General features: G+C 35.5%; 3 protein-coding genes across 10 annotated transcripts; 2 read left to right on the forward strand and 1 right to left on the reverse strand.

Moving 5' to 3' along the window:
• Window positions 1-1,892: 1,892 nt before the first annotated feature.
• LOC103450827 (shaggy-related protein kinase alpha) lies at window positions 1,893-5,996 on the forward strand. 4 transcript variants are annotated; one of them, XM_008390223.4, is made up of 14 exons: window positions 1,931-2,132; window positions 2,233-2,353; window positions 2,808-2,969; window positions 3,095-3,193; window positions 3,314-3,373; window positions 3,479-3,751; window positions 4,056-4,130; window positions 4,258-4,314; window positions 4,420-4,560; window positions 4,639-4,689; window positions 4,885-4,980; window positions 5,059-5,142; window positions 5,338-5,440; window positions 5,549-5,996. In XM_008390223.4, the coding sequence occupies exons 3-14, from the start codon at window positions 2,856-2,858 to the stop codon at window positions 5,632-5,634; spliced, it is 1,239 nt and encodes a 412-aa protein (XP_008388445.2). In that variant the 5' UTR covers window positions 1,931-2,132; window positions 2,233-2,353; window positions 2,808-2,855; the 3' UTR covers window positions 5,635-5,996. The 4 variants fall into 4 exon arrangements, with proteins under 4 accessions (XP_008388446.2, XP_008388444.2, XP_008388445.2 ...); XM_070809482.1 differs by having other exon boundaries at window positions 1,933-2,132; window positions 2,811-2,969; XM_008390224.4 differs by lacking the exon at window positions 2,233-2,353 and having other exon boundaries at window positions 1,893-2,132; window positions 2,811-2,969.
• Window positions 5,997-6,904: 908 nt separating this feature from the next.
• LOC103450828 (zinc finger CCCH domain-containing protein 3) lies at window positions 6,905-9,188 on the forward strand. Of its 4 annotated transcripts, none has more exons than XM_017336108.3 (5): window positions 7,025-7,224; window positions 7,357-7,409; window positions 7,748-7,880; window positions 8,030-8,153; window positions 8,912-9,188. In XM_017336108.3, exons 1-4 carry the CDS (start codon window positions 7,095-7,097, stop codon window positions 8,137-8,139), a joined length of 426 nt encoding a protein of 141 aa, XP_017191597.1. In that variant the 5' UTR covers window positions 7,025-7,094; the 3' UTR covers window positions 8,140-8,153; window positions 8,912-9,188. The 4 variants fall into 4 exon arrangements, with proteins under 4 accessions (XP_070665585.1, XP_017191597.1, XP_070665584.1 ...); XM_070809483.1 differs by having other exon boundaries at window positions 8,950-9,188; XM_029089955.2 differs by having other exon boundaries at window positions 8,956-9,188.
• Window positions 9,189-10,371: 1,183 nt separating this feature from the next.
• Window positions 10,372-13,205, reverse strand: LOC103450829 (uncharacterized). Of its 2 annotated transcripts, none has more exons than XM_008390226.4 (5): window positions 13,002-13,205; window positions 11,917-12,247; window positions 11,595-11,699; window positions 11,445-11,492; window positions 10,372-10,882 (listed from the first exon to the last, which is right to left on the reverse strand). In XM_008390226.4, exons 2-5 carry the CDS (start codon window positions 12,175-12,177, stop codon window positions 10,637-10,639), a joined length of 660 nt encoding a protein of 219 aa, XP_008388448.2. In that variant the 5' UTR covers window positions 12,178-12,247; window positions 13,002-13,205; the 3' UTR covers window positions 10,372-10,636. The 2 variants fall into 2 exon arrangements, with proteins under 2 accessions (XP_008388448.2, XP_008388449.2); XM_008390227.4 differs by having other exon boundaries at window positions 13,030-13,170.
• Between the last annotated feature and the right edge of the window lie 1,890 nt (window positions 13,206-15,095).

The raw sequence follows: 15,095 nt of genomic DNA on the forward strand, positions 1-15,095 counted from the left end.
AGGATGATGGGCTTTGTTGGGCCTTCTCTTTTACCGGCAAAGTATATTCGCATGTTGGACTATTAGTCTGGGCGCCCACCTCAAAAAGACAGAAATACCCTCCTAAACATTTGTTTTATCAAACATTTTAATCTAATCATCTGATTTTTATTTTTATTTATTTTTTTTTCAATTTTCAAAAAGGGGGACAAATGGTAGCAAGTCATGGTTATCTACCTCTTTCGGGGGCTAGGAAGACTTACAGAGACATTTCAGCCTCTCCTTAGCCACAAGTCTGACTTTCAGACTAGCAACGGGTTTCGAACCCGAAACCTCCAGTCTTTAATTTTAAGGAAGCTTCGTAATCCGTCATTTACCATTGGACCACCAACGCGTGGTTAATCTAATCATCTGATTAAGCAATTGGATGTTGTATTTCAGAGGTCCACAATAAAGATACAAAGGGCTAAATTCCAATTATATCTTGACATTTTTTAAAATTGTTATTAGCACTATAAAATGATTTTGCACTCTAAACTTATGATATTTAAAAAGAAAAATATACTTGTGAAGAATGCAAAATGAGATTTTTTGAGTGCCACTAACAGTTCTTTTTTTTTTTAAACAAAAGAAAGTTTACCTATAACAACATAGGCGGATCTTTATACAATTCATATCAAACTTAAACTTAGGTTGTATTTTGGAGAATTATTAAACCAAATGATTACAACGTTGTTCTAAAATAGCAACCATATATTATTGTGTTTGTTTCTCTATAAGTAATTTAGAAAATGAGAGTATGAGTGACTGCCAAAAAAGTTCAAATTGCATGTTTGAGACCAATGTGCGCATCACTTAAGGGTAAAACGTTGGAGCGTAATTTTATGACTCAACTACTTCAATGTGAGATATCATATTCAACTTACTTACATGACTATTATGATAATTATTATAGCAAACTATGGTGCGATCAGATCCAAATTTTCCATTGTCAATGTAGATAAAAAGAGGCGATGCTACTTACACACTTCTTTTTATTATTCACACATTCTCTCAATTTTTAATGATCATATCAAATGATATGAAGTATATTAAATGACAGAAATTAACAGAAAATATGTGAGAGTAAAAATAAACGAGTGGAAAACACTATTATAAAATTATTTTTGGGGAAACTAACATGTGAAAGTGTGGGTGAAAAAGTTGCCAGATATCAATATCTTTCACAATTTGGTAGTTCCCTTCCCTTCCTTTCTGAAACTCCACATATAGAGATAAAAAAACAACCCAATTAAAAAGCAAGTTTGAATGGTCAAAAGAAAAGGCCACTGGCTTCTCATTTGTCATGAGAGTTTTCATTATTTATTTATTTTTTAAATAAACTTGTTTTTCGTTTGGAATTTTAGATCATCTACAAAAAGAGATGTCAAATTTTGACAGCTTATGTAGCATTTTGACATCTTTTAAAATTTGTTATCCAATTAATATGTCAAATTAAATTATTATTTTATAAAATAAATTGTTAAACTAATTAAAATTTAAAGTTTAATATGTTATATGTTCACCTTCCTTGATTGAAAAGAAGAAAAAAAGTATGATAGTTAGCATCGGTCAACACAACATTAATTATAATAATTGATTAAATTAATTAAAAATTAATAAAATACATTTAATAATTAATTAAAAAAACGTTTGAAGCTGCTGTCAAATTTGACTGCAATCTTTTTTGTTATCAATCCATATTATTGCCACATATAATTTGACACTTCGATTGTAGAATATTAGTTTGGTCTTTTTTTACTGTTATAGCTGATATGTACATTTTAGCATTTCTTTCAGATATGCTTTTAAAATAAACTTTTTATAAATTTGTAGAATTATTAATAAATTAAAAAAAAAAAAAAAAAGTAGGAGCCAATAATATAAAAGGGTTATACTTTGACCGTACTGTGTTCCCAGCGCATCACAGCCACCACCACCACCACACAAAAAAAAGCAAACATAAACAAAACAAACAAACACTCAAATCCAAAAGAAGAAACAAACCTAGATCTTCTTTGTCTCTGATCGTGGATCTACGCCTCTGATTCAACCTCAGGCCCTCCGTTTTCCAGATGATCTTCCCTTGATCTTCGCCAATTTCTGCTTCGTCGGTACAAGTTTCTTCCTCTGACTCTCTTCTCATTTAAAGTTACCATTTTTTTTCTGTGATATATTGTGGTGGGTTTTGTTTTTGTCGTTTTGGATGTTTAGATCGGCTAGTGTTGGCATCTGGGATTGGCCCATTTTAACAAAAAAAATTCAAAATTTTGGTGTTTTTCGGTGGTGATGGAGGATTGGTGGGGAGGAATAATTGTTATGATTGAATATTCAGGTAGTTGTTTGATTTTTCTTGTGTGAATTTTGCGTTTTAATTGTTGGATCTCTGTGTAAATGTTGATTTGGTTTTGGGTATATATAGAAGGTCAAAGAGGTGCCTTTACTTGCTTCATCTAATTTGTGGGGTTCATTTATTGTTCTTTTTTGTTGTGTAACTCATAAAATTTCTGGGCTTTGGTTTACAAGTTTTTAATTTTTTTTTTCATATATATATATATATGTGTGTGTATGTATATATGTATATGCTGGTAAGTATTGACTTTGACTGTCAGCTTAAGCTCGGTTGATTGGCTACAAATTCCCTGTGCCTTATGAATCATAAAACTTTAAATAGTTCTTGTGGATTGTGGATGATGGATGGGTGAAGCAAATGCTATTCAGATTGTCCATGTTGCATTTTCATAGTCAAAAGTTTAATTATCGTTGCTTGATTGATTGATTGATTGCAGTAGGTTGATGGTTGGTTTTATCAAGGCTAAACAATAAGAGAATAGGGAATGGCTTCAGTAGGGGTGGCGCCTACGTCAGGTGTGAGAGAACCCAGTGGTCACGCGGTTGGTGTGGATAAGTTGCCGGAGGAGATGAATGACATGAAAATTCGGGATGACAAAGTAAGTAAGCCTTTGGTTTAAGTGTTTTCTTATCAGAGTGTTTTCTCCTCGCACTTTTTTGTTTTTATTTTTAGGATTATTGTATATTTGGTATTGAATACTCATGGTCTGCTTCACTGGTGTAGGAAATGGAATCCACAGTCGCAGTCGTTGATGGTAACGGAACAGAGGCAGGTCATATAATTGTGACAACTATTGGTGGTAGAAATGGCCAGCCAAAGCAGGTATAATATTTCTCATTTGCACATTAGTCTCCCGTTGATGTGGACGACTGATATTTTGTTTCGTTTATTATTTGAGTGCAAATTTCCTCTAACAGAGTGTTGTATATTTTGTCATAATAGACAATTAGTTACATGGCTGAGCGTGTTGTCGGGCACGGATCATTTGGAGTGGTGTTCCAAGTAAGACTCTAGTCTTTTGCTTTACAATTCACTATTGAAAATTTATGGCCCTTCAAACAGGTAGCAAGTTTCAAGTTTTTGAATTCTGAGTTCTTATTTGTGCAGGCAAAGTGCTTAGAGACTGGTGAAACTGTGGCTATAAAGAAGGTTCTGCAAGACAAGAGGTACAAGAATCGTGAGCTACAGACCATGCGTCTTCTTGACCACCCAAATGTTGTTTCTTTGAAGCATTGCTTCTTTTCAACGACTGAAAAGGATGAACTTTATCTTAACTTGGTGCTTGAGTATGTCCCTGAAACGGTTCATCGTGTGATTAAACACTACAACAAGTTGAACCAACGGATGCCTCTGATATATGTTAAACTCTACACATACCAGGTGTGATGTCAATGAATGTGTGCCTTTTTTAACTTTTCTGTAAGTCGCATTTGCATTGGTTTAATATTGGAAAGGGAACATTTTTTCTTTCTTTCTTAGGAAGTAGATTATTTTACGTAAATTGAGCAGTATGTTATGCCATATTAAAGAATTGAGCTGTTAAACTAAGATCTTACTCCATGAGCCCAAGGCTTAGGCTAATTGAATCTCAGAGTTCCGCATTAAGGCATTTTGTTTGTTCCCTACCCTGGCGGGTTTATTTGTATTTTGCTGAGATTTGCCTCATTTCATCCATATTTGGTAGATCTTTAGGGCGCTATCCTACATTCACCGCTGCATTGGAGTGTGTCATCGGGACATCAAGCCTCAAAATCTTCTGGTATGGTCTTTGATTCTCGTATACCTATATGCCTATTAATATCTGGTTAACCTTATTGTTATGGTTGGCGGTGTTTATGGAGTAAATAAATAGAGGGGGTATAAACTTTGGTTCTTATTTTGTGCAGGTGAACCCACATACCCACCAAGTAAAGCTGTGTGACTTTGGAAGTGCTAAAGTTTTGGTATGGTTTTTAGTTTTGCTGTCCCTTCTCTTCCAATTATACTCATCGTGACGTTTGCTTCTGTTGGATTGACATATGTCCTTATGCTGTGTTATTGTCGAGCAGGTAAAAGGAGAGCCAAATATATCTTATATCTGCTCTAGATATTATAGAGCACCGGAACTTATATTTGGAGCAACTGAGTATACTTCAGCTATTGATGTTTGGTCTGTTGGGTGTGTTCTTGCTGAGCTATTGCTCGGACAGGTACATACTTTTACTGTTGTATTTTATGAAACATATGTATAGTGCAATTCTAATACAACGGAGTTTCTATTGCATCAGCCTCTCTTTCCTGGTGAGAGTGGAGTTGACCAGCTTGTTGAGATTATCAAGGTAATTCATCCTTATTATCTCTTTGGCGGTAGTTAAATCTTATTTAATCTTAGATTTCAATGAATGGGTATAAAATGATTGCTTATATTAGAGCATTGGACATGCATTACTCTTTTTACTTGGTGCTTACATAGAATCTTGAACTTAACTCTTTTGTTGTGGTAGTGATTTATTTCTTGCTTTTTCTCTTGGTAGGTTTTGGGCACTCCGACAAGGGAGGAAATCAAATGCATGAATCCTAACTATACAGAGTTCAAATTCCCGCAAATTAAAGCTCACCCGTGGCACAAGGTATTATGATGGAAGATATTATGTATGTTTTTGTATTTCATTCACCAGATAGCATATTTATATCTGTTATTTCCTTAGATATTCCACAAGCGTATGCCTCCAGAAGCTGTTGATCTGGTTTCAAGACTGCTGCAATACTCTCCTAACTTGCGGTGCACAGCTGTGAGTACCAAGTGTTTAATTTTATTTTCATGTCCAAATAGTTAAAACTTTTTCCAAAATAACTCGATAAATATATGTGCTACTAAAGAAAACTCGGTCAAATTCCCTTTTTAAATCCCATCAATCTTTATTCTTGTTAATTTTTCAATCGTGGTTTTGGCGTAAAAAAATTTTCAATCGTGTTTCCATATACAGCTGGATGCCTTGGTCCACTCCTTCTTTGATGATCTTCGTGACCCGAACACCCGCCTGCCAAATGGACGCTTCCTTCCGCCTTTATTCAACTTTAAATCACATGGTATGATATCGTTCCCAGAAATTTTGTTTTTTCCTTCCAAATTTTTTTCGTTCTCCAAGCCTTTTATCAAAGTTCTTACTCTTTGATGTTGCTTGTGCCATCAATTAGAATTAAAGGGGGTGCCTGCGGAAACTTTGATGAAATTGGTTCCGGAGCACGCGAGAAAGCAAGTCCCGTTCTTGGCATCCGATTAGTTTGTGAAATGTGAGTAACCGCAAGCGTGGTCCCATATTAAGCTATGTGTTATCGTCTGCCTGGGCTGCTATTTGTGTCCCTTTCATTTAATGTACCTCATTGTATGACCTTATTTTGTAAAATTAGATGTGTTCTATCGAATCTTGACATGTCCGAACCGCAAAGGGTATTTATGAGTACCACTTCCCTGTAACCCCCGAAGATTGTAGCATCGCATAGAAGACGAGCACCAGCTTTTATCTAAATGTTTATCTGTATCTGTATCTGTATTTGTAGTAGACAGACCAATGTACCGATGTTCGGTGATTTCGTATTTCCGATGTAATCGAGGTCTGTTTGTGAGATGAGTTGATTGAAGGAAGTAGCAAATTTGCCGTAGATTAGAAGTGGAAATGTTTGGATTTCGAATTGTCTGGGTTTTTCATGTGTGATGAATCCGTCTTGTTCTGAAGTTGCATCAGATTCTGAAAACTAAGCATTTTCCAAACACTTTCTACGTCCGGCCGCTCGTGATTGTTCCGGGTTTTGGTGGACTGAATAAATCAAATGAGAATCAAATAATGTAAATGAGAGGTTATGCATAAACAAAACAAGGTCATGTGGAAATTATTTTTCGTAGGTGTTACGTTAAGATGCCGTACTTGATCTACAAATTTTACCATTGAAATAAAAGACAAAATTATCTCATTTGCAACACTCGTTGCGTGTAAATCACTACCAAGTTTTCTTTTTGACAATTTGATAATTTAGTTTGAACCAAATATAATAAACTTTGGCGCAAGAGGGTGGGTGTAACGAATGTCTGCATAAGAGGACGGACAAATTGCTCTGAATTTTTGATCTACTGACCTAAATCACAACCACGTAAAACCACCTAAATCACAACCACCTAAATTAGTTAACTGAATTCTTCCCTTATTTTTTCTTCTTTTTTTAATGTTTTTTGGGTCACCAACTAAGACTCAGAAATACGAGCAAAGCTTTTATTTTGCATATTGTTTCAGTGTTTTATTTTCTATTTGTGGGTTAAAACTAGCCAAAGGAACTTCAATAATTTTTTTTTGTCAAACAATGGATTCTGTTATATTAGATGTTAGATTAGTAACCGACGGAATTTGAACCCACACCTTCATGCAAAAACTCAATATATTTTTACCATTACGATAAAAGGTCACTTGCTTCCATTTTTATTTATTTGCCACCAAAAGTCCCACAAACCTATAAATACTTGGAATTTAGAAACCTTGATATTTTTTATTGAGTACATTGATATTTGTACAGAAGGAGTTCGGTTAAGCTACATAATGAGCAACTTAATTTAGTATCAAATTCCACAAGATTCGAACCTAAAATATTCCACTCTCAAGTGAAGATGAATACCACCCTAACGTAACGTACTGCCAAGAATTTGGAATTGGATAGGAAAAAATACGGGAGAGTTGGAAACTTGGAACTTGGAATGCCGATGGGGAAGTATTTTTGCGATTACTGCGAGAAGGAATTCCAGGACACACCACCTTCGAGAAGACGCCATCTTCAAAGCGGCCAACACCTTCGAGCCAGAGCTCAATGGTACGCCTCCTTCAAAGGTACATAAAAATTCAACCATTCTCTTCTGATTTTTCAGATTTTCTTTCATTTTCCCTTGTTTTCTCAGCTACCAAACACCCCCACTATCCATTTCTGTGTGTAATCACGACTCTGGTTTCCATTGATTGCAGATCCCAACCATCCTTACCCGACACAAGGGGTCTGCAACCGCTTTGTCAATACGGTAGTTGATTTCTCTTTGTCAATTTAATCGCGTTTTCATTGATTACCCAATTGATGTCATTGCTTATTGAATAATGGGTTGGAGGCAGATTTTTACTTTTCCTTGATTAGCTCAAGTAATTTTGCTTGGTATGGAGTAATGGGTTGGAGGCAGAGTTTGTGTTTATATTTGTTTAGAATAACATATGTTGGTTAGGCCAGTTGACAGGGTAGTGTGTCCGCCCCGTTGAACTTAAGTTCAAATCACTCTCCCGCAGATTAGACTAGTTTAGAATGTCGCGTTGTCAGAAAAATTATTCGGTTCGTGGATTTATATGTTTTCCTTGGTATGTATTGTAGGGATCTTGCCCATATGGTGATTCTTGTAAATACCTTCATCCCAAGAACAATCAGCAGGATACAGTTTTGATTGATAATAATCAGTCTTCGACTTTTCAAGAGAATCAGTCGGTTGGAGGCAGCTCTTTGCCAGGTAACTTCAAATTGTATGTTGCTAGTTGACCTTTGGCGTCTTCGTTTTTGTTTTTCATAAACTCGACTTCAGATGCGATATATGTAGTTCCTGCTCCCAAGGTTAATGCTTTAGTCCTAGTGCTTACCTTTCCTCCTTCTGCTTCACAGATGTGGTTGTCAGAGATCATACGGGAACGTCATGGAGCAATCTACCTCCATCCCTAATGCCTCCTCCAGAGGGTGGACATCCGCGGCTTCCTTTCGTAGACTGGGGATAAGTTTATCTTTATATGTAGGGATAACTTCCTGGTTCCTAATAAACTTCGTTTGAACCATTTGACATACTAGTAGTTAAGTTTCATGATGAGATATCGATTGTCATCAAGGCTTGTAGGCTTGCACCTTGTGTTTTATAGTACTGACTGAAAAATGTTGCTCATATCATGACTAAAGAGAATGTGTTCTATCCTCTACTGTACTATAAAGTTCATTTTTCAAGAAATGCTTGTTTCGTTTGATTCGTGTCTGTTTATGATGGGACAGACATGCACTTTTTCTCAACTTCTGAATCGTGTCTGACCTGTTAATCCCGACTTCTCGTGTTTACTAACACCGACCCCAAAAAAATGTGGCTCTCATGTTGCCTCCTGGAATACAAACATGAAAACGAGAGATTAGATTGATTAAGGAGAGTAGTTGATCTCGTACTCATTTCTTCTTTTATTCTTGATTTTCGCAAATGTGGATTAGAGAACATATGAGATCCAATATAACATAAAAGATCATACTAATACCCAGTTTAAACTTTGACCCGTTTCGTATGGAGAACTCTTTCTTTTTGTTAGTAATCCTTTGCTTTTGAAGAAAGTTAAGGTAGTGGTTACACTCGGAACTTAGAAGGTTGAATTATGAACTGATGCTTCTAAACTGAGGTCGATGCACTTGTTTTTATCATTATCACATGGATTATGGTTACTCACACGAGCTTTGCATATGCACTTGTGTTTATTATTATCACATTGATTATGGTTACTCACACGAACTTTGCAGTTTATATGAGTTTTTGCTTTGACGTGCGATCGTGCAAGTGACAGGACTGAGTACATACAAAGAGCTGGTGGGGTAGCAGTACAAAGGATAGGGAGCTTGAAGTGACTATGTTACCCTTATACCCTTATTATTTCGGAATGTTTATTTTGAGAGCCTACGAGCATGGTACCCTAGTGAGGGTTGTGTACTTTGTTGTTACACTTGTATATATATATGTGGGAGAGACTCCACTAGCATGCTTTATTTTGAGGTATTCATTTTAGTATTCATTTCTGTATCTTTTATGTATTCTTTGTACCCCTACATCTTCGAATTACGTGTCGATTCTGGATGTATCTAGGATCGGAGCATGACAATTAGGGACTCATCAAGCACTCTGACAACGGGGTTCGGATCAAAGTTTGGCAAGACTGGTCAGGGTTAGTGTTAAGAATAACATTCCACACCATTCACATGGACACCGTTCGAAACCGGGTTTTGTTAGATGAGTACTATTGTCTCACCAAGAACTGCCCTAACCAAACCTCCGCAGTTCAGATATCAGATATCCTGCCCAAGGAGAATTCGTGTCGAACCTGATTTGCTGGAGTGCTTATCGAACAGTGCAGAACCTTATAGTTCCACCAGTTTTCTGCTTTTGTTTAAATTAAAGGAAAACTAACGAAAAGTCCATTGTTTAGCCTAATTCCAACAGCATCTCCAAGATATTGCCTACAAATTTCCCTTTGAAACAGTAAGTCACGATAAAACACCATTAAACATAAGACCTCAGACACAGGTAATGTTTTTAACTAGCTGAGCTCCAAACTTCTTTGTGAGGGATGCTATAAAATTTTGCATCCTAAGTGCATAAAGTAATTAGAAATGACTAAAAGTGATTTGCACACACCACTATTTTCCATCTGCACACCGCTTTTCTCCCATTTGCTGAAATCAATTCCCACCTTATATTGAGTGGTAGATCGGGATGCTAGTTGTATTTAGCACATGACCATCATACGATCTTTGGCCTAGAGACACTCAGTCTCTACTGTCTATATAAGGTCCTAATTCAAATCTTGTAAATGATAATTGTTCTAGGAGTGTGCTGACCTTTTTACTTCTCACACATTCCTTGCTAATTTCTATTATTTGATCTTTAATTCAGTCGATCCAACAATCCCAAATTAAAAGGGTGTGTATGAAGTAAAAAAAAAATGTGTGGATAGCACACCCCTTGTTCTAAAAATTAGCTCCCAATGAGGGTGTTAAATTATTGCTACATGGAAAAGTCTTTGCCTTGGTGCTTCAATTTGTTTCCATTCCCGTCAATAATTTAGAGCCGTGTGATAACCATTACGTTTCAGTAAAAAGAAAACTGAAAACTGATATGATCATTAAACCGGCCCTTCATCATTTGATTTCGGTTCCTTCACTTATTTTACCTTTCATCAATTATATCACACTGTAAGAGATGGGAGTTCATAAAAGTAGTAGTAAGCTCCATGAGCAGACTGGGATGTCATTCACAAACTGGATTCGAACATTTCCGGCAAGTTACCGGAAACTTTCTGGAAAAGACTTATGAAAATACATCATAATTAAGTGTTCTTTCAATACAGTTTCCCTCTGATTACACTTTCTGATTATTCGAGCATTCCATTTATGAAGAGTTGATCCACGATAATTAACGTGCCAACTTCAAGCTCGCTTACAGCTCTTCGGCATTCAGGTGTGGATGGAGGATCATAGAGTGTATGATGAAGCAAGTACCTCTAGCAAGGAAGCAGCAAACTTCATTTGGGTCTCCTCGTCTATGGTCGAGAAGCGAGGCACATGAACAAAAAGTGATTTGGTCCCGTTTTGCTCTGCAAACCGAAGGGAATGGTAGTAGACGTAATTGCACACAAACCGGCCTGCATCATCTGAGATCACCACCTCATAACCCTTCTTTGCCAAGGCCTTTGTTACGCCCTCGAGGGGAAGAGAAGTCTGCACAGAATAAGAACAGAAATAGCCTTCAGGACTGATGAAAATAATGAGTCATTCAAGTCATGCGTTTATCAGTCATACACGAATACCAAATAAGACCTGCAAATTAACCATTGCATTAACCAATCATTATACTATAATACTATTGAAGTTGTACTACCATTCCGGTAGTCATCACTTCGCGGTTTCCGCTATTCACCATGCACAGGAATCCCTCTATTCCGAAAGGGTGGCTCCATGCCATCACACTAATCCGGAAAAAGAAAAGAGACAAACATACATTCTATGATTTCCTTTGCATAAAACAAGTTTTATATGGAACAAGAATCCCGGCACAAAAAGATTGCTCATGATTGTATGTACTGCAATCTATTGGCCTTCCAACGAGGAAGAAAATGCTTTAAGGTATAAATTCGACCGATTTTTAAAGACAGCTTCAGTTCTCCAAGCAGGTATTCTTGAAGTAATCATCGTAAATTAAAACGATATATGAAAGTCCAGGAAAAACTACTAAAAATTTTAAAGAAACATCTAATCAAAGAGTCATGGCCACTCATACTACCTCTCGCACATGTGCAATTCCACCATCTGAAGGAATAATCGGAACTTTCTGCAAAACAGATGATTAAAGTTAAAAAATCTGAACAATGTAGAAGACCTCTCAAATAAAATCCCAATTAACTAGAGAACAAACATTTGAAATCTATCTAACCTGAGGCTTCCATCCCATTTCATCAGGGCAACGGAAAGTAGCTTCATTGAAAGCTTGTCGCTCGAGAACAAACTGTGTTGCACCACTATTAACACCAAAGTGTATCTACACAAAAATTGTTCAAGTTAAGAAAGGGTATAGGGCCAGATGAATACATATATGCAAGTACTAAAATCAAACCGATGAAATTCTCTCGGACTTATGTTATGGGAAACTTTGTTATATTTTACAGTTCTATGAAAATGATTAATATATTGCACACATGCATTTTCTCTCGAACACAAAATTAAGAAACGATGGACCAGACATGAGAGTAACTGACCCAAATAGTTCTGCTGGAATTTGAAGTATCCTGCTCGCCAATAGCAGATCGCAATGTCTTGCACAGGTCAACAAGTGCTCCTTGTCCTGCAGTCTCAAGAATGCTGCAACTTCCAAGAACCAGACCTTTTGGTGAACCCTTCTTCTTCACATACTCCGTGAGATTACTGACAATTGTCTCAGTCGGATTCTCCGAAACTCCATGGAATTTCTTAAAACCGGTCACATGAATAGTTACTGGCGAAGGCCCTTCAGACCCCATTTGTCAGTTTTAATATGTAATCGATGTATGTGTTATAGCATCAAATCAGAGGTATATGATATCTAGGTACCTGCATGAAAAAACCGAAAATGAGCAAACAAAATGCAGAGGTACAAAACAAGAACATTTAAAAGTCCAGGGCTGCAATCAACATGCTTTCCTAAACAAACACATGGATTTCATGTTGTATCATTGAAACAATTCACACCCCGTAATGGTTTTATCTATAAAACTCATTGGTCACTCTAAAATCTGAAAGCTGATTGTTAACAGATGCATTATATCAACCCTCTTCCTCGAAATTTTGCTTCGTATCATACTATTTAACAACGTCATGTAATAATTGAACAATTATATGGCTGGATACTGCAAAAGCAGTTAAATTTCAATCAATTATCAATAGTCTATCAATTACAGCAGCAATAGTTGATGAGATTGCATCCAAACTTTTAAAAACAAAACAAGTTTCCATTCGAAAAAGCGCAGGAAATGCAAAATTGGGAAATCAACATGGCCACAAACTAAACCAGCTGACAAGCAATAAAATTTTTGAATCCAAGAAAAACAAGAGGACCCGGTATCTAAACAGCAGATGAAGATCAAATGTCAAAGGCAATCAACAAACTTAAAAACAAGATGATGTGAAATTATGAAAGCAATCAGAACCCAAAACTGTACACAGAAAACCCAAATTGGAATCAAACGGAAGATGATATATACCCAAGAACCCAGAAAACTAGCTTGAAATAAAAAGCATGCAGGATTATATATTCTGAAAATTATACAACATAAATAAATAAAACTTGAGATCTTTTTTTTCTTGCCTGTAATCTTCACAAGCCTCTCACCCACCTGTCTTATCTCCTCGCAGATGATTTATTTCCAACCCCTCTAAGATTCAAAATAGATTGATTAAGGGAGATAGGGGGGAGGAGAGACAGAGACAGAGAGAGGGTGGTGAGATTATGTGAGGATGATCATTTATATAAAAACAAGAAACAGAGTTTAAATATATGAAGTGCTATCTAGACACTCATTTTTAATGCTATGCAAATTTTTGTTAATTTTTATTCTTTGATTTTTTTTCATTTTATTAGATTCAATAGTTAAAAATTAAAATAAACGTATGAGAAATAAAAATAAATCTGTGAATAGCACCACTTTATATAAACTATAGATAAATTATTATGGTTAACTGAGATTAAAATATTTGGTAGTGAAGGACATTGGGGTTATGATTATTTGCATAAATTCTTGATTGGTTTTGGCAACTGTTACATTTAGGTAAGAAACTTTCTTTTTCTTTTTTTCTTTTTTTTTTGTTCTACTTCTCTTTCTTTTTCCAAAGATTTGTCGTTTATTGTTGCGATGGTGATGATTTTCATAGAAAAATTAATTGCTAAACTCAATGATTTCATCTTTCCTGACACCAATTAGTATCACAATTATTGCATTATGAACTTTTGTTTTGGGGAAAATGTATCTCATGATTCTCATCCATTATGTACTATGTTTCTTTGTAGCTCATGAAAATAATTGAAACTCATTATGCATCTAATTCAACGGATCACACTAATTTCGGGTAAAAAAATATTAACTTATCGGGTCATCAATACGTGAAAATATGGTTGTAAGAGTGCATTCTATGAGCTTGTTTCATGCGATAATTTGTATACTAAAATAAATGTATGATGTGTTTGTCCAATGTTTCACTATTGAGCAATCAAGATGAATAATTGGTGGTAATTCGATTATCAATTTCTTACTTATATTTTACTTCATGCGAGATTATGGAATATTTGGTTGTGAAGGCCATTGGGGTTTATCATTATTTGCATAAATTCTAGATTGATTTTAGCAACTGTTACATTTAGGTAAGAAACTTTCTTTTTCTTTTCTTTTTTTGTTCTACTTCTCTTTCTTTATCCAAAGATTTGTCGTTTATTGTTGCGATGGTGATAATTTTCATAGAAAAATTACTTGCTAAACTCAAAGATTTCTTCTTTCCTAACACCAATTAGTATCACAATTATTGCATTATGAACTTTTGTTTTGGGGAAAATGTATCTCATGATTCTCATCCATTATGTATTATGTTTCTTTGTAGCTCATGAAAATGATAGAAACTCATTATGCATCTGATTCACAATAACGGATCACACCAATTTCAAGTAAAAAAATACTAACTCATCATGTCATCAATACGTGAAAATATGGTTGTGAGAGTGCATTCTATGAACTTGTTTCAGGCGATAATTTGTATACTAAAATAAATGTATGACGTGTTTGTCCAATGTTTTACCATTGAGCAATCAAGATGAATAATTGGTGGTAATTCGATTATCAATTTCTAACTTATCTTTTACTTCATGCGAGAATCACCTACTTTAGAAATTTTTTGATATCGGTATTTCAAGCTAATTATGCACTGTCATATATTTAACATTTTCACATGAAGGTGCATAATTAACTTAAAATACCACCCAATAAGTTATCCTCCTTAGCCACATGACTTGTGGTAAAAATTTAGAAAGTTAAAGAAATGTTTTCCACAAATTTTTTTCTATCTTTCTACACACTTTTATTCATAATTCTTTTTTTTTAGTCTTCCTTTTAATTTCAATCCTAAATAAAGTAAATAAATAAAAAATACACGAAGAAGAGAAGAGTGCGAAAATTATTTTTCGAAATAAGGAGTATCCAAGAGAAAATTGGGTGCTAATGGGCCATGGCAATTATTGAAGAGACCTACAAACAACATGACAGAATTTCATACCTCATTTTCCCTCCATTTTTCTGGATAAGGACAAACCGATAGAGCCCCTAGTTTTAACTAGACGACAAATCAGAAGTACGCGAACATGACGTACAGGAGACAAGTAGACAACAATGATATATAACGTAGTACAGACCAAATC

This window comes from Malus domestica, chromosome 12 (assembly GCF_042453785.1).
Source record: "Malus domestica chromosome 12, GDT2T_hap1".
NCBI lineage: Eukaryota > Viridiplantae > Streptophyta > Magnoliopsida > Rosales > Rosaceae > Malus > Malus domestica.

What these genes read in the sequence shown, in the direction of transcription:
- LOC103450827 (XM_008390224.4), top strand. Translation starts at nt 2,856, where the DNA reads ATGGCTTCAGTAGGGGTGGCGCCTACGTCAGGTGTGAGAGAACCCAGT. An exon ending in TCAAGCCTCAAAATCTTCTG is followed by an intron (nt 4,131 to 4,257) that starts GTATGGTCTTTG and finishes TATTTTGTGCAG; the next exon opens with GTGAACCCACATACCCACCA. An exon ending in ATTCAACTTTAAATCACATG is followed by an intron (nt 5,441 to 5,548) that starts GTATGATATCGT and finishes GCCATCAATTAG; the next exon opens with AATTAAAGGGGGTGCCTGCG.
- LOC103450828 (XM_070809484.1), top strand. Translation starts at nt 7,095, where the DNA reads ATGCCGATGGGGAAGTATTTTTGCGATTACTGCGAGAAGGAATTCCAG. An exon ending in ATGGTACGCCTCCTTCAAAG is followed by an intron (nt 7,225 to 7,356) that starts GTACATAAAAAT and finishes CATTGATTGCAG; the next exon opens with ATCCCAACCATCCTTACCCG. An exon ending in TGGAGGCAGCTCTTTGCCAG is followed by an intron (nt 7,881 to 8,029) that starts GTAACTTCAAAT and finishes TCTGCTTCACAG; the next exon opens with ATGTGGTTGTCAGAGATCAT.
- LOC103450829 (XM_008390226.4), bottom strand. Translation starts at nt 12,177, where the DNA reads ATGGGGTCTGAAGGGCCTTCGCCAGTAACTATTCATGTGACCGGTTTT. An exon ending in ATTCCAGCAGAACTATTTGG is followed by an intron (nt 11,700 to 11,916) that starts GTCAGTTACTCT and finishes ATTTTTGTGTAG; the next exon opens with ATACACTTTGGTGTTAATAG. An exon ending in GAATTGCACATGTGCGAGAG is followed by an intron (nt 10,883 to 11,444) that starts GTAGTATGAGTG and finishes TATTCTGTGCAG; the next exon opens with ACTTCTCTTCCCCTCGAGGG.